Raw genomic sequence first — 24,668 nt, 5'->3', positions numbered from 1 at the left:
CTTCACACTATAAGAGCCGAAGTACTAGAGTGTCCAGGAAAGTAAGCTGCGCTATTAGAGCACGGTGCCGCTGAGCTGTAATGCACCGAGTAATCTTGTCATAGTGAAGGGGCGAGAGCCCAAGCTGATTTAAGGACACTGTAATAAGTGGATTCCCGAAAGGTTGGTATACTACGGGCAATGGAAACTCGCACAGTTTTATCCGCTGCAAATGCAAAAGAATTGACTATACCAAGTCAGAGATACCATCAACGCAAGGTGTGAAGAGCTCATTACGGCTACTTCAAAACACGTGCTGTGCAGCTTTCCACACCTAAGAGGTATTGTATAGCAACTTCAGGCTCGACATAAACAGGAACCTCAACGGAACCCTTTCACGGGGAAAGAGTTGTATACTATAGCGCGTCAAGAGGCCAGCGCGATAGGTGAGTACCTAAAAAGCCCGGATAGCGATACGATAGGAGCCTCGCCAGAACGCTTATCAAGTCACCTTTCGAGGTCCTTTCTTATCTTGTAACCGTTACACAGGAAGAAGCAACTTGATGACAGGCGGGTTCGTTGTTCACCATAAACGCACCCACCATCTGGTGACAAGTATATAGGAAAAGCGCCGATATGGAAATGGGGCTGAAATTGACAGCGAGCTTTTCCTTTTAACATTTTAAAGCTATCACGCATTTAATCGCATGTTTCAAAGCAGCTCCTTTTGACACTTCGCCTTCGCGACCAAGCCGGACCTCAAAATGTGGAATTGGGCCTGTTGGTACTGCATGCCGGATTAAAAGCGCTAAAACCAGACGAGGACAACACACAAGGAAGGCGCACTAACAGACATGAGACGCACGTACTATAAAAGAGCTCAAAAACTCCCTCTCCTTTTCCGACCAAGCGTCGACGCTCGGAATGATAATATGCATTCCGAAGACCCGTAAATCATTCTCGCGCTGCCAACGCGTCCAATGAAAACACGTGGACGACAAATCGCCTCTTCACTCCTGAATCTGTCTTCTTGGTAATACAACGATATATACCACAGCCTGTCACGACCATAGAAGTGGTCTTTACACAAGAAAAGAAAAGAAAAAAAAAATATTGCGCACGGCGGGAAGATACTATTCTCATTAGCGAAGGGACGTTGGTTTGTGACACGAAGGAGTTCACGATCACCTCTCCCGTGAAACACCTATGACAACATACACAGTCGTTGTATGACTCTTACCATATACAACCCCATAGACGGCAGATACAAAAAGTCCGTATCCCTCACGGAGACATACAGACTTTTCTAATACCATAGATTACTGAGCAACGCTTTCTTTTTTTTTTTTTTTTACTTGTGACAAGGTACTAGTCGTTAACACCATGCCAAAGCTCTTAAAACGGAAGTGTGTCAAATTGGCAACCTTTACAATGACACCACACTGACATGATGCAAATCAGCTGTATAAAAACAGGGGGGGGGGGGGATGTCTGGGTCTGCTCTATCAGCTTCAGACGAACTCTTGTATCATTCCCTCCCCCTCAACGTACAGTTTCTACGTCATATATGCGCCCTAAAATATCGCACCCACACCAACTCCAACCGGCTTAAAAGTTTGTTTTTTACCGGAACCAGCCAAAAACAAAACTCGCGTTGGCCGACCCAGAAGCGGAAGACAACAACAAAAAAAAAAAAAAATGACTCTCACCATAAAAATCCTCCCACTTGATGGAGTCGTCAGAATCTACGTTCTGAACGGGTTCAACGTCGAACCTTCCCGGCGGCGGCGGCGTTCGCCGACCCTGACCGACGCCCGTCGATGTTTCTTCGACCAGCATCAGGGTGCATTCGTTCTCGCTAACGACGAGAACGCCAACCTTCAGGTCGCGGCGTCGCATCAAGGTCAAGGTGCCTCAACCCTTTTCTCTCTTCGCCACCTCCTTTTTTAAGTGTCATTCCGGAGGACCTCAATTTGCATCCACGCCCGCGTCACACATCACAATCGCAAGGTGTATCCGTGTCGTCGCAGCTCACAGAATTCAAAGATGCCTCCACAGATCTTTGCAAATCTTTGCAATTCACGTTCAGCGGCCGAAGTACGACGAACTAACACCGTCTGTCAACAACGGTGCCGAACTGCCACACAGTATAGGATCCAAACGTTAGGTCCAACGCCGTCGAGTACACTACTTGATGTAACGTTCCATTAGTACGAAACCCAGCCGCACAGGCGTAGCAGACAACGCCTACGTACCTTCTTATGCAACCTGATCAGCGCACGTACAACATCCCACAAACTTCCAAAGAAACGCCGAAGGAAACAAGTCACACACACACACAAACAAACGCACAGACGCTGCACTTGACCGCGTGACGCAATCCAGGAGGTATAAATCGAGTATCGTGCGACACTTTGCACTCGCGGCTTGCAGCACGCAGCCCGGCGTGTCGCGAGCGAAATTTTGCGCGAGCGTACGGGCCGCGTAGCCAACCTATTCTTGTCTGCTACAGCACGAAGCACGAGGGGAACGTCGGGAAGGGCACGTTGTTCGCCCCCTTTCCTCCTCCGCTATTCCTCCTCTCCCTCGAGTGTCGTGAATGGCGGGGCATCGGCACCGCACAGCTGGTTTCTTCTTATTCATGCACACACGAGAACAGCGAGATCCCGAATATTGGTTAGGGCAGCGCGTACGCGGGATATATTTCGGACAGTCGTACAGTACGACCGGTACAGAGGGGGGTGACAGAAAGCAGTGATATTGGTCTCTCTATGTGACGGTGTTTATTATTAGCGTCGACTATAGCATAGCAGTTACGAGATAATGGCGAGTCCTCGGATATCGCCGGATATCTAGCGGCAGGAACGATTAACTTCCACGAATACGTGATGCTCAACGGCAATAATCGCAGTCAGCTCGAGTTTCCGCAGAGTTCGCGGTCACAGACCCCGTATACGGCGAATCACAATAAGCTGTTAACAATCAGCACGATGGTACTAGTACTCCCATTTACGCATTCGAGGAAGAAACAGCTTCTTTAAAGAAAGTGGTAAATCAGCGGTATTTTGGAGAAAAGCACACCGAAGTTGCGAAAAAAAAACAACAACAACAGAGGAACGTATACGCGGGTGGCGATAAAAAATGCGTCATGGAAATTTAGCGCACTGGTGATGATAACGTCGCTTTCGAAGTCGCCGTACCCGAAAGCAGGCTACGGACGAGACTCTGGTGTACATTCCCTGAATGCTACTGATGCTGATGACCACGACAGGAAAAAAGAAATGGGGACGTGAGTTGCCACATAGTCGGACTTGCTACATAAATGTACCCACCCACTCGGTAGTCAATAACTTATTAACTACAGAGTTTGTACAGAATAAAACGAGACGTACAAAGCAGAAGAAAACGAAAAACGACGGTGAAAAACAAAAAGCTGAAGAAAGGAAAAAGCTACACCGATGCAGATGGTCAGTAAAAAAAAGAAAAAAATATATATAGGTTAAAGAGGTTAATATATCAGACGGCTGCGAAGTTGAATAAAAGTAAAATAATAAGACGTTGGACGACACATTACAAGAAAGTTAACGAAAACTGATCTATTTAATGGGTAAAATGTGTTAAATTACCTATTAAATAGATCCGTTTTGTTAACTTTCCTGTAATCTGTCGCCCACGCCTCATTATTTTACTTACACACACACACACACACACACATATATATATATATATATATATATATATATATATAATGCAGGGGGAAAAGCCATTAAATAAACAAGTAGATGGCACTAGACGTGTCTGTTATTCAAAATTACATATTAAGATGGCTTCTATGGCTGCACGCTGTGAAACAGATACTCATGGAACGATGCCACAGCACCAGAGGACACGTGTGTCGCCGTGTTTGCGGCTCGTCAGCTCTGGGTAGCTGCGCATCGTTCGGAATTGGCAAAGCAGGGGTCACTCAGCGAGCGCTGTGACCCCTGGTTTGCCAATTCCGAACGATGCGCAGCTACCCAGAGCTGACGAGCCGCAAACACGGCGAAACACGTGTCCTCTGGTGCTGTCGCATCGTTCCATGAGTATCTGTTTTTCTACGTGCAGCCATAGAAGCCATCTTAATCTGTAAGTTTGAATTTCAAACACATCTAGCGTCATTTTTCTTATTTTTTAATGGCTTTTTTCCTCTCTTTATATATATGTATATATATATATATATATTCCACGTGATTGCGCGGATTTAAGTAGGGATTGTCACAAAACATGTATTCAGTCCGATTTCCTCGAGAAACTTGACCAGTGCTTCCAACACAGCCTGTTCATGTACCGCCCGCCTATACAACCCCCCCCCCCCCCAGAAAAATAGAAAAAAACTAGCCGACGACGAAAACTCGCTTCCATGACACTTTCCTATGATACCGTGACTGTCGCACACGTACCCCTTCCTTTCACTTGCTTGTAGAAGTCAAGGTTAACGATATTTGTTACGCTTCTCGTTGGCCCTTCACGCACGAATTCCCAGTGACCAAATGATCCCGAACGGAAGCTTTCTGCGTGAGCGCACCCTTCGTAGCGACATCAAAGTTAGAGAGAGAGAGAGAGAGACCGATAGTAATATTAATAATCAACTTTTTTAAAGAGTGAGAGAGAGAGAGAGAGACGAATGGTACATCACGCGTGAGCGATCGGCTATCATCTGTGTACCTTTCAGCACGCGGCATCACGTGATCAATGCATTAGTTATTAGTGTTGAAGAGCGATTGAACAGCGCGCATGTTGCGGAACGCGCAAAAAGGAGAACTTACCGAAGCCGTTGACCGTCGTTGGCGCGGTTGATGGATCATCGTCATCCTTTACCGTGCTTCAGTTAGAGTGCACTGAACAGCCCTGGTGGAAAAAGAAGAAACGTTCGTATCGGACACAGAGATAAGATGTGAAGAAATCCCACATAAGAGGGGAGTAGCCGGATAATGTAATATAAGTGATAAAAAACAAAAACGAAAAAGTTGTACCACATTAAGGAAAAAACCCAGATAATCACAATCGGACATTTTCTTGATGTGCCTCGAACAGGTGTAAAGCACCGGTGTTTTCCTGACGTCGTCGTCGTTTATAGAGGAGATAAAAAATAGGAATATCGAGAACAAAAAAAGTGGATATAAACCGGTAAGCCTAATGCAGGGGTTCGCGATGGCCATTCTAGCATGGCGCCACACAGTGGAAGGGCATTCAATGTTTAAGTGCAAGATGTTCAATCAAACTGCAATGTTTCCTTTTATCTGAGCATCGACGCAAGAGACCCAGAAGCACAAACTGCAACTAGCCTCATGCTATCCTCAGAAACTGTCTGGTATATAGAGCGCTCGGAGCAGCTGAAAACACACATTGACTTTGTTGTGTACTGGATTGACCGTTGTGTGCTTTGACTCGACGAGACCACGCTGTATCAGTGACGTCACACCAGAAGGACTGACCACTGGGGGCGACACTGATCCCTTCGTGGTCATCTGCTTTTCTTGTCGAGTATATTTCAGCGTCTCTTAAAAGTAATAAAAATCAGCAAGCATTTACAAATGAGACGCTTTCGCACTCACTTGCACCATTCAGGCAAAACACGGCCTGCCTCCCCAAAAACGTTTCCCAACCATCTCACCTTCCCAAACCAGAATCCCCCACATCATATCAGACCGCATCAGAGAAAGCGCACCCCACATCACGGCGCCGTGCGTGCTTCGTATAAACCATCAGCGCAAACACATCGGCCCAGGTGGTTCTGTCAAATTCAAGTGGAGACCGCGGCTCACCAACACCCACACACCCTCGTCCAGACGTTTGTCCTTCTCTCCCTTTTCGCCGCTGCTGATTCGGCCGAAATATGCTGCATCCTGCAGACATCCGGATCGGCTTACGATCCCCGCGTCTGCCGCATGCATCCATCTGGTTTATAGTACGGAGGAGCCGTGGTGTTCTCCGGTGCCCCGTTGCATTTGCATGCAAGGTGGAAGGATCGTGATAGAGTATATACGGCGTATTTTCTTTATATAAAAGAAAGCCACTGCCAAGGCGCTATGTAGTCTGCGTATATAACGCGGTAATGTAAACACAGACGGTGTAGGAAGGAGTTGCTACCAGTACGTCCAGACTGGATAGTTGAGTCGACGTTTCATCGCCGTAACTTCAAAGCCGTACGTGGTACTTTAGAAGTTACGCATGGCTGAGTTTCTTCCATTCCTTCTTGTTTCTTTTTTTTCGAGCGGCGTTCATACATTCAGACTCCAGTTCACACAGCTCGCATTTTAAAACGCGCGGTTAGTGACAAGAGGTGCAAGCGTTAATCAGCGGAGACAAGCACGTAACCGGTAAAGTGGCACAGATGCAGACTGGCTAGTTGAGAAACTCTTTACTGAAAAGCCACAAGAGCGGGAAAACGGTGTCGTTTAGCCGTTTGCATACGTTCAAGCTCTCTCAGCAAAAAGCACACTAATCGAGCAGTCTTCTTCTTCTTAGCTATAACTGGGGGGAGTTGGAACTTTGTGGCTGCCCAAAAAGGCCCCTGCAGCTCCATTTCTTGTGAGTGTCGCCAATATGGCAGTGACTATCATACGTGACACTCTGTAGTGAGCATCACATGTACTGTCGTGTCTTGTTGTTCTTTAGTAGCGGCAGGACGTGCCGCTGCGCGAGAACGCCAATAGTCCTGGTAGAAGCACGCGAAACTCCAGTTAGAGCTCTACGGCATCAAGAAACACAACGGCACATAATCCGGCTACTCACCAGGCACACGGATCATCAATTACTTAAAAAAATATATAATCCAGCACTAACGAGGCAGCCACTGGTATATATAGTTCGCGTTTTCGTTGGTTTGACCGTTCTCGGTTCAGGATCGTCTGCGTGGAATCTTCGCAATGACGAGGATTTAAGCTCGCTCCTATATCCGAGGTGATGTACAACAGAGGTGCGACGGGATCGTGGTATCGCACTGGGAGTTCCCTGTGACCCTCAAAATACCTCAGCGCGCGGCTCTGGTTATAAGAGGGCACCCAAAATATGTCCCAACCCCTGCTTCACAGGACTGCTGGTGTATAGAGCAGGAAAGACAAACGGTGCACAGCTGCCGCTGCATACGTTGACGCTCCGAGGCTTCGGGCCCCTTCACTCCCGAAACGTCCGAGACTTGGCCCAGGAACGATAAGGAACGCAGACGGCGCGGCTAAAGAGTCACGAAATAGGCTAATTCAGTGACGCTATAGGCGCGGCTATGCACGTGACATATATAGAGATGGTGTCGTTAATTCGTCGGTTCGGCGTGCGATACCCGTAAATTAATTTCGCGGTTGAATTAAACGCGAACTTTTAGATGCATCTTAGTGGTCTCGAAAGGTCACAGGCATTCACACCAGCTAAGAGAGGTCGAGGGTTGAAAACGCCCCCTCGAAATCGTACCTCAGGTATTTTTTATACTTGCGTACGTGTTAGCGCCGCGAAGCAACTGTGGCTGTGAGCGGCGTACAGAGGTGGACAGATGGAGAGAGGACAGCAGGAAGGAGCGGGGGACAGGGGGGTTAGCATGCGTCCAGGGCCGACTTCAGGGGGAACTGTATGCCTTCACTATGATCATTATCGACTCGAAGTGTTCTCTATACTTACACTAAATCTTAAAATTTCTCCAGCAATTGGACCAAAGAAGAAATGGGAGAGGGGGAGACTAATAATAAGATACGTATACGACTGGTTAATCGATATACAGACGCAAGAAGCTTTTATGTGTGCTATACCTTTTGTTACAAACAAAACAGAACATGAGATTTTACCTAACTGGACTGTTTGCCTGCCTTATACGCCTTATATGGCCATGTTGGTGGGAGAATGAGATAGTCGAACGTCACGGGTCAACTTCATTAGTTTTTTTTAAATTCCTTTTTAGCGCCGCGAAGCATCTCTGGCTATGGGTGGCGTACAGACGTGGACATATGAAGAGAGGACAGCAGGAAGGTGTTGTGGAAAGGTAACTCCAAAAGAGCTGCCTATATAGTTGAAGAATGTGCCCTAGTCACTCCGCGTTCCAAACGCAGAGATACCTTTATACACGTCTGAATAATACAAACATCAGAAGAACAGTATATGTAGAAGAAAAAGGGTGCTCGTGAGCCGAGGAAACTTCAGCGTTTTCTTTCTCGTCCTCGCAGTTCCGTTTTGAGGGGTAATTCTGCGACAAAGGAGTGGGGGACAGAGGGGTTAGTGTGCGTCCTGGGCCGACTTCATGGGGAACCGTGCCGACATTCGTCTGGAAAGCCTTAGGGAAAACCCAGGGAAAACCTCAGACAGCACAGCAGGTGGTAGGATTCGAACCCACCTGCTCCCAGTCTTCAACACGACCTTGGCTACCACCAACCAGCGGAACAGCTTAACCCGCTCGGCAATATGTCACTGGTGTACCTCAGGTAGTACATTTGGGAAAGAGAAATGAGGCTCAAATCCTCCTCCCCCATGTAAAGTCCCCATAGAACCTCACCCAAAATATCTTTCCGGCTACGCCACTGATTCACACACATTCCACCACCTCGCAATGCCTTCCTGTCTGTAAACACAGGACCCCTCGCACTCCAAACCCGAAAGTCGTTTCTTGACGAGCCTGGAAGAATTCCACCTCGAAACGTTCGCCGGAAACCGTAACGTACTTGACCCCTCCCCCCCCCCCCCCCATCCCCATTAATCGCCCGCCACGCACACACACAGACACTTTCATCGCTCTCGCCGAAGGTCACATACGATTTCACGCGGCTCCCCGACGAGACGATGGAAGACACACGGTGGTGAAATCACACGACAAGATGGATGCAGGACGTCTTCGCCGACAGGGCGACTTCCCGGTTAACGTCGCCACGCGAGGTCTTCACCCTCGCTGGCGCGGATAAGGTCGTCTCGAAATCGAATGCTGCGCTGGTGGCGCAAGTCCTAATCGTTCAATATCCGCCTTGAAGTTACCCAATACTGTTTCTTTTTTTTTCCCCTCCCATTTCTTGTTCATTCACACGTTGTCCATTGGCCAGAAAGCTATTTTTAACTTAGCCCTCCTTGACACCGACGTCACTATACTCCATAGGATAGAACCCCACCGCACACATAGAATCCCAACAGCACAACACGTTGGCCCAATATTGGCAATGTCGACCCTATATTGGACCAAGATTGACAATGTCGGTCCAATATTGGACCAAGATTGCACCAATATTGGAAATGTCGATCCAATATTGGACCAAGATTGGACCATATTGGCAATGTCGACCCAAGATTGAACCAATATTGGCAATGTCAGTCCAATATTGAACCAAGATGTTGTGCAGCTTGGGATGCCTTGAAGGATGCCAGGAGACCATTGGAACTATTACTTCACTGGTTCCGACTGGACGTTCCCGCGTTCCTTCCTACCCTGTATCGAGATCACCTCTTCACCAGACTGCACCCTATGCAGAATATCAGAAGGTATATCAAGGACATACCGCTCAGCTGCGAGGATACACAGAAAGTTAGCAAGCCTCTCCTATGATGGCTAACCTTCCCTTTGCCCCTTATCAATTAACAAACAAACAAACAAGTCATGAAGCGTTTACACGGTGCATTGGAGAGATACGTCAATGGATCTCTTGACATGGAGAAAGTACTCTGTATATAACTGGCCAGACGCGTGTCGACTAGCTGTTGTGCTCCACTCTGTGACTTCCTTCTTCGGGACCCTAGTGGAACATGAATCCGGTGGCGAAGCCTGCTTCCTTACGCTTATTGGCGAGCCGGGCCAATGTAGAGTTGGGCCAACTTCTCCATGTTTTTCTTCTTTTTCCTATCAACGACCCTTGACTGATGGTACTGTAAGGAAGTGTGCTATTCGCATGTAATATCACCTCCCACGATGAAACACCGCGGTTTCCGCCAGACTTCAGAAAAATCTTTTTCCCTTTTTTTTTTTTTTTTGCCAAATACGGTACCTATCGAAATAAGTGGAGGAAAGAGGGCCACCTCTTATGTAATGTACCCATCAATAAGCTGTCCTCCTAAGCAATGCTCTTCGGCGCATTCCCTCTTTAAAGAAGGAAAAATGAATGAGAAGACATGACAAACGAAGCATTTCAAATCGTGAAGCAACCGTAAGCCGTAGGTCTACCTTTACGCCAACAATGCTACCCGCTAAGAATAGCCGCGAAAAAAAAATATGCTAGTCTTGGAACAGGGGAACTTTGCGCCATAAAAAGAACGGGAGAGGACAACACAGAAACAAAACAAACAAACAAAAACGCCCATCTCTCGTACCCTCTGCGAAGGAAGGAACACAATCACGCACATGTACCCACATATATAGGATGCAAGAATATATGTATAACGCCGCACTCGAGCACCGATGCCAGAAATGCCGGCCGGTCCCAGCGTCGAAAGATCCCCGAACTAGGGGCCTCTCTTTCCATGGGTCGGAGGGACAGGAAACATAACGGGATGTCACTATATCTTCTCGCCTCCATAGGCGTGTGTGGCCGGTCTCCGTGTGATCGCACAGACAGGGGTTTTGGCCGTACTTATACATCACGGTCTCGCACAGATCGTGCCGTTCCGAAACGTCGCATGAAAGTTTATCCACGAGCGCTGTAGATACACAACACTGAATGTTTCATATCAGAAAGACAAAGTAGTTTTCTCAAGAAATTTGCAAACATTTTCCAGATCTTTAGCACAATGAACGTCTCTATCGCACACAGAAGCACGACAACGAACGTCACGTTGGCATCATCCTGAATAGACCAATAGATGAGCGTACAGCGTACAGGCGAAACCGTCATTCGCCGTCAGGGTCAGGAGCGCGTCACCACGAATATGACGTGTACGTCGGTCCGCCGAGGATCCCCTCAAGTTCAGCGAAACTGTTGTATTTGAGTTCACTGGCATCATTCCCCTATGAGGCGGGGAAAACAACTCTTAACGAATTGTTTTTGTTTTTTGTTCGTAACAGAGGCCATATTGAACTCAATATTTATATTACGGATACTGCAAGGAAGCACCACCATCACCTGTCCCTTCATTTCTATTGAGCCGAAGAGCTACGGTGAGCATAGCAGAACGTTCAAATTAACGTCTTCCTCTTCCACAAAGTTAGTCCTACTTCTCTTTCTCGTAGCTAAAGCTACATGCATCTATATAATATAGATATGTTCAATATTAAAACACCAGTTAGTCGTTTAGTATTCGAACTGTCAACCGTTTCAACTGTCGTAGGCGTCCAGTTCTGCGCTCTGCTCACGACACAGCGCCGCCAGGGATCGACAAACGGGACAGGGAACTAAGATAATTTACTGCCATCGGCGCAGAAAAACAGATAAGTATCTGATCTGCGTACCTGTGGGGAAACTACTCACGAAAACATCATGGGTAGCGTGGCCGAGCGGTCTAAGGCGCTGGTTTAAGGCACCAGTCTCTTCGGGGGCGTGGGTTCGAATCCCACCGCTGCCAAGAATTACCTTTTTGTGGGTCCTTTCGATACCCGGATATTTTCTAACGTTCCGCAGTTAACAAAGACGGTTAAGAGCATCAGCTGTTTACTATATACATTAAAAACAAGACTTTCGTGCAGTAGGCTGCACTTCTTCAGGTTAGCAGCCTACTGCACGAAAGTCTTGTTTTTAATGTATATAGTAAACAGCTGATGCTCTTAACCGTCTTTGTTATTTTTGATTCTGCATCGCCGGAAACTTGCACATTGTTTTTCTTCACGTTCTACGTTCCGCAGTTAAGTAGAAATGTGGTTACCTCGATCTTTGAAAATAACGTGTAACCGCTCTTGACTCCTCTAGAAAGTGATATTAAATATTTATTGAAGGCCTCTTCATGTGCAATCGTCTATTTTTTTCATTCGCACTGTTACTGTGGTGTTCACACGATTTGAGCGTGCCGCAAACCCAGTCTGGCGATCACGTGATAGTGGCAGCAGAGCCGTAGCGATGGGGGGGGGGGGGGGGGAGAAGGGTAGCCGTCCCGGGCGCTTTCGCCAGAGAGGGCGCCGAACGGCAGGGCCTGGTAAGGTTGTTTGTTCAGTATCAAGCGGGAAGGAAGAGAATTTGAATTTACGATCTCTGCAGCGCAAATGAGCGTTTTCTTTTCTTTCTTTACGGAGCTTCTGACAGGAGTGAGAGAGAGAGAGAGAGAAGGGGGGGGGGGGCTTCACGTTTACCCTGCCCCGGGCGTAAACCCGCCTCGCGACGGCTCTGAGTGGCAGTGTCACATGTCCCTCCAAAGCCATGGACGGACCTACACGATGGGCCTGTAAATCTATCGCTTTAAAAGTTGCTTCACGGGTGTTCATACCTGACGCTCTCGGTATGAAACGCATCAAAAATCACACGCCGGACGCCACGTCAGCGTTAGCCCTATACGTAATTAGCGATACCAGATGGTGTTATTAGCTACACCCGCTGAGCCCAGCGGGTTGGCACCCTTGAACTGCACCTATTAGACACGCCGGAATGTGACTGAGAAACTAATGATTATGCCCAGAAATGATTTGCGTTACCAAGCGGCCGTTTTAATTTGCATTTCCATGTGCAGCTCGAATGGGAAGAAAACTCGCTGCGGATTAAAATCTTCCGCGAGAATATTGCACAGGGGCGTATAGCGGGCTAACGCGGAACACCGTACAAAGAACCTTGAGTTAATAATGTACTTATACATTAATGTAATGCCAAGGCTTCTCACGGCGCTCCATGTCCGATGTGGTTGCTGCGCGTCGCATAATTTGTGCAAATGTTTTTTCGTTCATCCATTTTGTTCGTATCTTTTTCTTTCTTTTTAATCCGCTTCCTGTCCTTTGCGTGCCTCTCATATGATGGATAAGTACTGTGGGAGAGCATTCGGAGTGTCGGACTACGAGGGCACGAACACATTTTCCCGTGTTTCACGATTTCAATTACCAGAACATAGCATGCCGTCCAGAGCTGTTACCGAAGTTACCGAAAAAGTATAATTAAGTTACAGCTACCCGTGAGAGGTAATTGAGTTCCTCTTGAGTTACAGGTCGCGCCACACGTACACTGCACTCTCTGACAAAATAATGTAAAGGAGAGATTTGCATACGAGGAAGTTCATAGTCGACACAACAGGATACATGATAGTATAAATGTTTACGTAAACACTGCAACTGTGGAAGGCAGAACACCTGAATGGAACGAGTGCAACAGAAAGCTGACCTAGCCCCAACTGAATGCTGTTAGCAGTCGTGTATCCCAGTTGACAGTATTTTCTTCATTGTGCCGCATTATTAGATAAGACTAAGCTACGTTCCAAAGTACTGGTATAAGGGCTGATACCAAAAAGGGGAAGAAAAAGACAAGAAAAAGGGAGAAATAAGAGAAGAGCCGAGCTGTCATTTGGAAAGTTGTATAGGCGTTGATTCACATGACGTCATCAGCACGAGAGCGCCACTCTCGCTATAGCAGATTTGCCGCCATAATGTTGCTCCCTGCTGTTTTCACTGTCCAGCGTCACGAACATCACATTCACCGTACATCTGGTATTTCAAGGTTACTGTACTGTGTAAATGTTATTCGTGCCATATTCAAGTAGCTTCCATGTTTTCAACGTCGACAAATCTCTAAATAGCATATGGCAGCAAAAGAAAACCGGAACCAAACTTCGATGGACCTACATCATTGCGGCGATTTCGCTTTTTCGAAGCTAGTGCCCTCTGGAGGGATGACGTCAGTGAATAAACTCTATAGAGTATCAGAGTTTCATCGCGCTTACGTCACAGTAAGGCGGAGCCTCCGGGAGCAGGAGCAATTCAGTATAGAATAGCCATGTGTAACAAGGTACATTTTGTAGTTTTTTTTTCTTTTTTAAAGCCCGCAAAATGAAAAAAAGAAAGGCAAGTGACAAGTCGGCCCGCCAGCTGATCATCTACACTGAACTGAGTATACGACGACCACCGAGATCGAATAAACAAGTTATGACTATAACAACAGAAGCTGTGTTGCGCTAAAACAAAATTAACGAATGTCGACAAGGTGCGCGACTGCCATTCGTCATGGACGCACTTCGTTACAACCAAACGCTCTGAAGGAGTAAGGAAGTGGCTCGAAACCTTGTTTCATTCATCAAGCGCTCTATCAGGAGGCACAGTGCACGTTATTTTGACCGTTCGATGTCCCGTCACTACACAACTGAAATTTACAAATCATCCTCGAAAAAGCAGCCATTAGCAGTGCGCGCGAACTCGGAGGCCCGTGACGTGACGTAATCAGGCCCCTGTGACGTAGCATCCGCCTTTTTTTTCTTTTTTTTGCACTGAAAATTTGTCTTCTACGGAGAGTGCACCGCCAGTGGTGGTCTCTACACGTCTTTGTGTGACGTCAGCATCACTCACGCACTTACGGGTTCCCTGAAGGAGGGGAAATGTGTCTATAGAGGGCGTTCTGACGAAAAACCATCTCGCGCACAACAGGGGAGCTACGCTCACCTGCTCTTACACAAAATGTAATAATAATAATAATAATAATAATAATTTATTATTATTATTATCAAAATGTAGCCAAAAACGTACAAGTTATGAAGAGGGCCTTCACTTCTCTTTTAAAGGGGGACTCCGGGACAATATGAAACTATTATAACGGCTGTGTAAATAAGTTCGATACATTCCCTCGAAATGAGAAACAGAGTTGGTTTCGCAGTAGACCTCTACCAGAGAAATGTCATCATGATTTTGGTACACAGACTGAAACCGAAACAAATCGGAAGGGGAGGGCTGGGTTCCACGAATGGCAATGATAATGGGAATGAAAGTAGGACCGAAGGTCGCGTCCCTTTCAGGGACCACCGGAATCCCCTCAAGACCGTTGCTTTCGGGCACGACCTCGTTCGCGCATACCCTCGAGCGTAGTTCAACTCTACCAAATAGGTGGCGCTGTCGAACACTATGACGTCATTTGTTTACAAACAGGGACAGGTCTGTTGGGGACTAGTTAGTTGCCAAAAGAGCTGGGAAGCTCAAAACGAAACCGAAACTTCTGAAGGTTCCCTGTCGTGCCACCAGTACCATGCGTGACGTCACCGGTAGTCTCGTGTAGGCCAGCGGCTGTTTTTCGGTCACGCGCTTTGTAACTTCTTCGTGTCACATAAATGACCAGTCATCTGATTCCTCGATTTCGTTCTAAAATATTCGCCAGCGGTAAAAGCAAAGCCTATACAGAAAGCCGTACACGAGGAATACCTATGGCCCGCCATAGAATACCGGTGAGGTGAAGCCCAGTGTTGCTGGACTGCTTTTTCGTGGAGGAGCCCCGCCTAATCACTCAAAGGAATATATTCCTTTTGTAATTATGTGTGCCACTTGGGGATGAGAAATTGTATTCAGTGAAATACCATACGGTACGGACCATGGTACGGACTGATGTCGCACTGTGACCTCAACACGGTTTTGGTGCGGAGTCTCCCTTGAAAACACCCGATGTGAAAACCGAACCCAGATTCGACCCCCGCTTATCGCAGCGAAACAATTTTTCAATATAATTATCCATGGTAAAAAAAAAAAAGTATGCTGTACGTGTATAACAAAACGACTAGCAACCATACAAGAGATTATGCCTATCTGATGAACACGCACGCATGGTTGCATGCCGGTCAGATGCAACATCGCAGCGTCCGAACAAAGAGACCCCGCCTAAAACGACGACCACACGCTCTCCAACCACTTCTACACACGCTTTCTACTGCTGCGTGCAACTTCCGTTCCTCGAAGAATTCATGGGCGAGAAACATATTCCGGGCGGGATATACATTGCCCCATGGCTGGGGGACATAATATGATCGAGCTGTGCGTCGTACAACGGGAGGCTTTGTATCCCGGGCTGTCAAAAGAACAGACACAGCAAACACGAGACGAAAGCCAGCCTCCATAAAAACAAAACAGCAAAGCCGAAAAAAAAAAAAAACGATCTTCTTGTCTGGTAGATAGGACGTCCTCGGCGTGCAGTGCGTTAATGCAGTCGTTGTAAATTCCTTTGCCGAGGACAGCGACACTGTTCCGCTTATAAGATGAAATGGATATGCGTACGCTGCATACTACTGCATTCTAATGGGATGACATAAACCCAAGCAGCGCAATGTATTGAAAGTTCAAGTGCACGGGGATGGCTGGCAGGTCTGCCTTATCAGTGCCGTGTTTCATTTCGTGAAGCTGCCCAACAAGAAAACAACATTGATCTATCCGTTCATCCGTATGCACTCGCACTTCCAATGGATTGTGCTGCCTATAGACCTTGCCACGTTCCTCTCAAACCACCAGTCTCCTTGCGTTCCATAGCCTCGTTCCCAGCGACTACACAACAAAGGTGGATTGCCAAAATCGGTCTTTCCATTGGGATGAATACAGGCATGGGCAGTATTTAAATACATTGTAATTAAAATACTATTTAAAATATAAATACATGTATTTATATTTTGTATTTAAATACAGACTTGAAAAATGTATTTATAATTAAATACCAATTTTCGGGTATTCTTGTAAATACTTTATAAATACTCTTAAATACAGAATATACTGACTCATATCATAAAGTTGCCCTGCATTTGACCTTTCGGGAAGAAGGGCGAGTTTGGGGCGCAATTATGCCGGGTTTGTGCTAGCATGCGCATGCGACAAACCATTTTAGATGGCGAGTTTTTCACTGTTGTTGCGGACAACGGGCGTGACTACCCGATTACATTGTTCTACGAAGCATCTTCGTCAAATTTAATACAAGCATTTGTTCATCTGCACCTGTGGAGATGCTGTTCTCCTTTGAGAATCTGATTGTACGGCCGAACAGAAGATGCCTAAAAGAAGCAGTCTTCTAAAAATTTCTAATATTAAAATCGCCATGATAATCAATAACAAATAACAATAACAAATAAATGCTATTCTTTCTTGCTGATTTGTCCTTATGATCATAATTATTTCTGTAATTCCAGATGACATCTTCCTCACAGTATTTATGGTAGTAGTTACGGTATTTAAATACCGTATTTATATTTTGTATTTAAATACTCATGTCGAAAACTATTTATGAAGAGTATTTAAATACCCCTGTCAACAATGTATTTTGTATTTATATTTAAATACTCAAAAAATGTATTTATGCCCATCCCTGGATGAATACTGGTGGCCGCCGTCTCTAATGAGTATGACTGACGATAACGTAGCATTCCATATAACTAGTCATCCGGTAAACATCCGAATAGCGTATCAACGTTCGAAAGATCAAGGAAAAAGAAGGTTGCTTGCTTCCGCGTGCGATATGCACAGTTGTTAACGTGAGGAGTGCTGGCCGATGCGATATCTTTTCTACACCGGTTCCCGAGCGGGAGAAAACGAACGGGCTCGAAATGAACACGAACAAACACGAAAATGAACGAAGACACACACACGGGAAAATGAAGGAACTCTGCAAACGGCAGTCCACACGTGCACAGTTCTTGTGAGTACCACGGGGTGGCAGCACTAATGGCGGCGCCCGTTCCTTGAATCGCGTTTCGTGCGTTCGATTTCGTCCCGTATACGAAGCGTGATCCAAAAGACGATAGTATTACACTCTTAAAACGTAACTGCGCACAATGATATACGGCTGTCACTCCTGATCTGTGGAGAGCACGGGGGCGAACGCCTTTTTAGTGACAACTAACCCGCATAAGTGTCACAAAAAAAGGCTTTTCCCTCCCGTTCTCAACAAATCAGGGAACAGAGTGATGTCAGTTGGGATCATGGTTGGTTAGGATTCGACTCTGTTTTTAGAGTGTATATGTGGGGTTATTATAGGGGGGATTAGACGGAGCTCTATCCGTTGGAGAGGTGCCGGAAGGTTTTAGCTATAACATAACTAATTTATTGATTGAAATTCGTCCGCCACATAAGCGGAAAGGTGTATATTCTACGTCAAACTTTTAAAAGACACATTGATATCGCAGCAGGACCTTAACACTATGAAGTGTCGTTTACCCTGAAATAGGGACTAATTCAACGGACAAACAACAAATAATCAAGGTAAACAATGTATACCAGAGGTGGCTGATATTGATGGCCGTAACCGGCTCGCCATTGTTTTTCTTCCCAAGCGTGGGCAGCGGTCGGGGCTAGTATGTGGTGGAAGAGAAAGCTGGTTATGATGAAGGACGATGAAGGCCGATCACAGCGATAGGAAATCTCGTGTACACGTTCAATAAGAGCAATTAGCGACATATGTGGCACTGTTAAAGGTGGCTCCGTACCATGATCGCTTCCCGAGGAAAGTGTACGTGAACTACAAGTTTAGCGCACCTTTGAACAAGAGAACCCGTGCGGGATGTATACAGGACATCGTTCGTTTGTGGAGTGCGCAAGATGTAACGATTACATAAATAATCGAACAAAACAGACACCGAGTAATAAAATTACCTGTGGGGCCACATCACATGACCACGTCACGTGATCATGTCGTGTCACGTGTTGGTTCACCTTATAGAGCCATAGACGGACCTGTACGGTGATTCGCTAAAAAAGAGGCTTGACAAGGCCCAAACTTTGCTTTCTAACCCAAACCCTGCGCGCCTCCATATAGTGACATTAGTGAGTTAAAGCTCCGTAGTACGACTACACGATCGCCATGAGAATACTGCATGAAACAAGTTTGCAAAAACAAACCCGCGTAATATACGAAAGTACCGAAGTCCACGCATCCCTTTCCCCCGTCCTCTCAGTATCGTCTCGAAATGATGACTACTTTTTACCTCCGATGAGAAACGTCGCTGACTAAGTATAACGTCAATTTATGTTCCCCGAACGCAGCCGCATATCAGGATTGCCAGTCTTCGATCAACGGCCTACAAACTATTCGGAAGCCACGAATGCTATGAGAAGATCGTACGCTTTATCGAACTCCGATCACGAACACAGCAACGAAATGTCAAACGATGCGGTGAATACCTGGAGCCGGAAAACAGACTTCCGTGCGCCGATGCGTAAGACAGCCGGCATTCCGAACGGAGACAGAATGTATAAATCTTGACGGTAAACGTATACACGGCAAAGGAAGGCGTCGGCGTTGCACTGTAAGTCATTCACATGGCATGGGCAGACTACGTGACAAGACGTAAATTAATGTCGACTTCCCTCGCTGACGTTGGAATTACAACAATGCGTTGGAGAATGTCCGGGAGACTATAGAAGTAGCGAGGACAAAGAGATCATGCTCGATCTCATTATTTCCATGCGGGAAACAGAAGAGTAGGAGTGGGACAAAAATGGCGGCGTATGACTGAAAGAAATGCTTATACGGCGCTGTTAAATGGGATTAATGGTGGTGGTGGTGGAGATGATCGAACTACTTGCCGCAGTCGGCCACGCTTACGCGCGCAACGTCACGACTATCGCACGGGGACCACGCGTCCTGGGCCGACTTCATAGGGAACTCTACCGACACAATTGTCTTCAAGCATCTAAAGACAAATGCCTCCTCTCACTTCTTCGCTCGCGGAGGGATGTCAACCAACTGCTGCAGACTACAGTATCTCGAACAGTCTTTCAGAGGTTACCAGTGACCAGACTTGTGCGTATCTTCAGTACGTACTCAAAATACAGTATTTTAGATACCTTTTCCGGTATTTTGGTATCTACTCAATACTTTTTGTGACAAGTGTTTCTGACGTACTTGAAATACTTTTTTCGGTATTTACTACTCAGTACTCAAATACTTTCCTTCTTCGTCAAGCATACTTCCCGCTGTGTCCAGATTTTCAGCTCACTAAAACTTACCCCCCCCTTTTTTTTTTGCGGGAATTCGGGAACCTGTCATTTATCCTTCTGTATGATAGGGGTCTTGTTGTCAATAGCCAACTTCGCCAGAAAACGGTTCCTATTTATATTTCAATTTTAATATTACCAGGTATATTGCCCCAGGGGATTAGGTACAAGAGAATCTCGGCGTTTATTTCTTTGGTCACCAAATTAATAAACATGTGCCACAGGTTGAAAGACTTGAGCTGACATGCACGCGGGATTACAAAGTTTTGGGTCAGAAAATATCAACAAAATTTACTTGGGTTCACCACAGTTCACCAAACATTACTTGACGCCAACACCTTGCAAATGAAAGATTGGGCAAGCATGGCAGATGAAGTTTATTCCTTTCATTTGTACCGCCACGTTCAGAATACGCGTTTCACTTTCTGCTGGTACTAAAGTACTTTAAAGAGTATCTTAAATACTTCTTAGAATATTTAGTATTCTACTCAAATTACTTTCAGTTTTGAGTATTTTGTACAAGTCTGCCAGTGGATGCGCATGTGGCTGATGACGGCTCGTATATCCCTAGCTACGAAATCATGGTCACGTGATTGGCGCGGACTCGTCGTTCAAGCGACCAGGCTTATACAGGCTTGGTTTTTAGGTGAGCTTGAGGTTTAGGTGAGCTTTTAGGTGAGGTGATAATAGTGAGCTTTAGTGCATCGTACGTTTAGTACGTTTACATTTAGTGCATAGCTGTTAGTAGTTCTGCGTACATGCAAGACGCAAGCAGAGCTTTGCGCATTGCGCAGAATCACCACGCTATCTCTTACGTGCGCAAAGGCGACAGCGAACGTTATACTAAAACTCACTAAAACACGCGTAAAAAGATAAGAAGGCAAAAAAAAAGAAAAAAAAAGGCGATGTCAAGTTGCCGGTGGTGAGTACATCAAACAGTGATATTAAACAGTAGGAGCAATCTATTGATTTATTTATACACGATTTATTTACATATTTATCTATTTATACACTTATTATTTATGCACGAAAGTCTCGCTTACCGTATGTAAATAAATAAGTTGCTCCTATCGTATAATAATATTAATAATATATATTATTAATATATATTATATATTAATATATTATTAATATATATATATTAATATAATATTATTATTATTATATATATAAATATTATATATAATATAATAATTAATATAATACCGTTTAATAAAACCGGCACCCCGAATATCGAAACTATATAGAGATGGGACGAATCTAGAATTTCCCGAATCCAAATCCAAGGAAAGTTCTACGAATCTACGAATCCACGAATCTTACGAATCTCGAATCTTTCGAAACCTTTCTTTAAAAAACACTTTCTTGAAAAAGAGTCGAAACACTTTTCAGTAGAAGTGTTTCAAAGCTGAATTTGATATCCCTGTTTAATGAAAAAAAATAATAATAGTTCACTTTCAGGAGAAAACATACCCATATACTTTCCTAAGTGTAATTGTAAGTGTAATTTTCTACAGGAAATATATTAACTCTCGAGTCTGAATTCTTTCCACAAAACTACGAACCAGTCAAAACCAAAACCGTGTTACTCGCTCGGGGCTCGCCGGTCAATCAGGCTTTCATCGGACCCAGAGGCGCATTAAAAAGAAACAAACAAACGCGGTTGGTGGATTCGAAAGATTCGATTCGCTGTTTTGGGCACTGGGATTCGGGTTCCCGAATCTCGAATCCCTGCCTGGGAGTCGCGGACTCGTTTGGCCCATCCCTAAGCGAAACCCATAATATAATAATGGTCCCGTGATGTTACACGTAAAGTTTGTCCGGCTGTGACATCACTGCAGGCTCTTCCGCCAATGAGGCAGCGCGGGGGAGGTCACGTGCTTGTGAGAACCAACGGGAATTGCCGTAGCTCTTGGTCCTTGCGAAAGCTAGCGATATACGCTGGCGTGTGGACGAGTGCCTGTATCTCGCCAAGCACGACACGTAGAAAAATAATGCTCTTCCCCTCATATTCTCGCGTGCAGTATACAATGCATACATGATGCAAAATGATCCACATATAGTACCAAAGCATCACAACCCCTTTACGGTTGCGATAATATTTTCCTCCTACTTCTCCGGGGAGTTGGTGCCTAAAAAACAGACGAATAGAGTTACATGGAGGTCCGCTAAGAAGGTTTCTGTCCTGCAACCTTGTGCTCTTCCGGCGCGACACAGATGTACATCGACTTCCGCGAATCACCCAGTGCATACAGACGATCTTATTATAACGAACTCTCAGATTGCACAAACAAAAAAAGAAATTACCCTGCGATTGCAACGGAGTGTCCACTGACCCACTTCAAGGCACGGAACCTAAGATCCACACCATGCAGGTCGGATATTCTTTACAGCCCAGGTTATGTTTACTTCCACGGCTACTTCTGCACAACCTCAATACTCCGTCATAGTCAACGCCATACTCTCGATCAAGATCACCTGGCAGTATCGCGTCTGATACCCCTGTACTAAACAACATCCGGCATGTGGTGACGTCAGTTATTTCCTCCACCCCCGCCGCAAAGTGTTCGCGCGGAATAAGCTGTCTCGGCGGGATAAAGTTACACGTACAACGTGACGTTTGTGCCTTTCATGCGTGTATTCAAGGGCAAGACATCAAGAATGAAGAATCATTATACTCGCGAAAAAGGCGACGTCATTTTAGAGAAGCAACGAGCTGACATTTAACATGGTCCGGCACACTGTCTCGTACGTCAAGCTGCCCATCAGCAGCCAACACGCAAAATATTTTCGCTGTGTTACTTCGCAGTCAAATTTAGAAGAAAAAGAACACTCGAAGAAAGCAGCCGCGGCCGGCCGTCACGTTCGGCTCACGTGACGTCGCGACAACGTGCCCGTGCCTTGGTTCTCTGACCCTGCCAGGGGGATAGGTGACGTCACGCACGACGTACATTCCTTCTCCTTCCCTCGTAACGGACACGATCTTTGTAAGAGTGGAGAATATTTTAATTACAAGCCTGCGCAACAGAGGGCGGCCCGCGCGGGTGACCTGCACCAGAGTCACTAAATCGGGAGCAGAGTAGCGACACTGAGCCCCGCCGGCGAGCGAGCCAGCCATGTTGGGTCCAGCGCGGCTGCGTCGCCTAGCAACGGGACGCCCATCTCCCCCTTCTCCGCCGGAGAACGGCGCGCAGTCGATCCAGCTCGCAACCGAGGAAATCGGTTTTGGATGGAGGGGACCCAACATGGACGGTGCGTTCTTGGAAGGAGAAACCACGTGACACGATCGGCCCCAATGGCGGGCACCGAACGGCGGCTCGTGCGCGGAAAAGGAATGCGATGCACCACACCCCTATCTAGTGACTCTAACCTGCACTTGTGCTTGTTTCGTAAGAGCTCGTTTTATTTGTTGTAGGACACGTGGCAGCTAAAAACAAACAAACAAAACAGCACGGGGCTCAGTGCTCCTTTAATTAGAGTCACTAAATAAGCTACGCTTCAGAGTAGCGACACTGAGCCGCCATGTTGTTTCGGATGACCTCCAGCGCCATCCATTTAGCGCTCTTCGAAGTGTTGTCTTCTTCCACTGCTGAACTTCACCTTCATCTATTTCTACTGCCAAAATAGAGGTGGGGCTGGAGTCATCCGAAACAACATGGCGGCTCTTTTTGCCTCAGTGTCGATACTCTGAAGCGTAGCTTATTTAGTGACTCTACCTTTAATTAAAAGGGTTCTGCCATTTGCGTCGATGTGCACCGGCATGCCAAGTTAAAAAAAAAATACAAAATCTAACAAAATATGTACCACATATTTATAGCGAAAATTCGTCCGAAAAATTTCGTAGCAAAGAGGGTAATGGAGGTGTAGAAAATCTGCATCATGGTAGACATCGAAGCTCGTTCGTCTCCGACGTTACGGCAGGCATCTCCGCCAATGAGGCTTCCGGAGGTGGGGTCACGTGCTTACGAGAACCAATGGGTGATGGCCGAGGCTCTCGTTTCTCTGATATCAGTGCCAAAGTTTGTTCAAAGGTGCGAATCTGTCTTCAAGTACGGCACGTACATTAATTATTTATATTAATTAATTATTTTTCCTCAATACTCAAGCGGGTATAGTACAATGTGTGCAGGATGAACACCACACAGGAACAAAGCCTGATCTCTCATGCGACATGACGTACGTAGCAATTAAGAATCAGCCAGTCACAACCGTGCTTCGGCGGCCGCAAGGAACGAGCCACCATCAGCCGCATGGAAAGCCACTTGTAGCCATGAAAAGCCTGTGTTTGAAATCGCCTGAAACCAGAGCAGTTAAAAGGAGTTTGGTCATTAATGGGTCATCTCACACATGAAGCTCCACCCACTTTTTGAACTGTTTGACCAATGACGTCTTGAAATACGGGGTGCTATCGATTATCGGAGCCATTTTGGATGGCAAGTGGATTGAATAGGAGTGAAATGGGTACTTCTTGCAAATTGCAAAAACTAACAGGTTTTTGAGCCAATTTGAAAAACGCCACCTAGACGACACAAGGCACGTCGGGCATTGTGGTCTGCCACCTGCTGGTACACATCCTGTTATAATTAAACAACGTGACTAGTTCGAATAAAAAGGGAAGAATGTTTATATCCATGAGATTCAGTAAGTAAATTCAAAATTGTACAGCACAGTGCCGTTTTTCTTGTACCTCGTTGTGATCACCGTGCTCACTATAGGCCTAACAACGACGACAAAACGCATTATTTTCGTTTAGATATCGATAGCGAGCATAAGCTGAAACTGATTTTCGAGAAGCTTATGACAGGATGACGCCTGCGAAAAAAATTGTCACGAAATTATCGCTTCACTTGTTTTCGTCGCCATTTTGGGTGGCAGTCAGGTGTCATAGCGGCCCGCGTGCTAA

General features: G+C 46.0%; 1 protein-coding gene and 1 non-coding gene across 4 annotated transcripts in view; one reads left to right on the top strand and one right to left on the bottom strand.

Annotated features, from left to right (window-relative positions):
* Positions 1-24,668, bottom strand: part of LOC135396814 (uncharacterized) — a 143,133-nt gene that overhangs the window by 86,830 nt on the left and 31,635 nt on the right. Inside the window, exons 1-2 of one of the 3 annotated variants that reach the window (XM_064628010.1) lie at positions 22,073-22,233; positions 4,785-4,866 (exon numbers count right to left, since the gene is read on the bottom strand). Coding sequence is in view for 1 of the 3 variants with exons in the window: in XM_064628007.1 (XP_064484077.1) it covers positions 1,689-1,878 (190 nt within the window). In the remaining 2 variants the exon portion in view is untranslated. Of the gene's footprint in view, positions 1-1,688; positions 2,496-4,784; positions 4,867-22,072; positions 22,234-24,668 lie in introns of those variants that run through there. The other 2 variants (XM_064628009.1, XM_064628007.1) reach the window with 2 other exon arrangements.
* On the top strand, positions 11,394-11,475 carry Trnal-aag (transfer RNA leucine (anticodon AAG)). Its single transcript has one exon. It is a non-coding gene; the product is annotated as a tRNA-Leu (tRNA).

The sequence above is a fragment of the Ornithodoros turicata genome, chromosome 6, assembly GCF_037126465.1.
Source record: "Ornithodoros turicata isolate Travis chromosome 6, ASM3712646v1, whole genome shotgun sequence".
NCBI classification, from domain to species: domain Eukaryota; kingdom Metazoa; phylum Arthropoda; class Arachnida; order Ixodida; family Argasidae; genus Ornithodoros; species Ornithodoros turicata.
The sequence above is the reverse complement of the archived record's forward strand: the minus strand, read 5'-3'. Positions and strand labels throughout refer to the sequence as shown.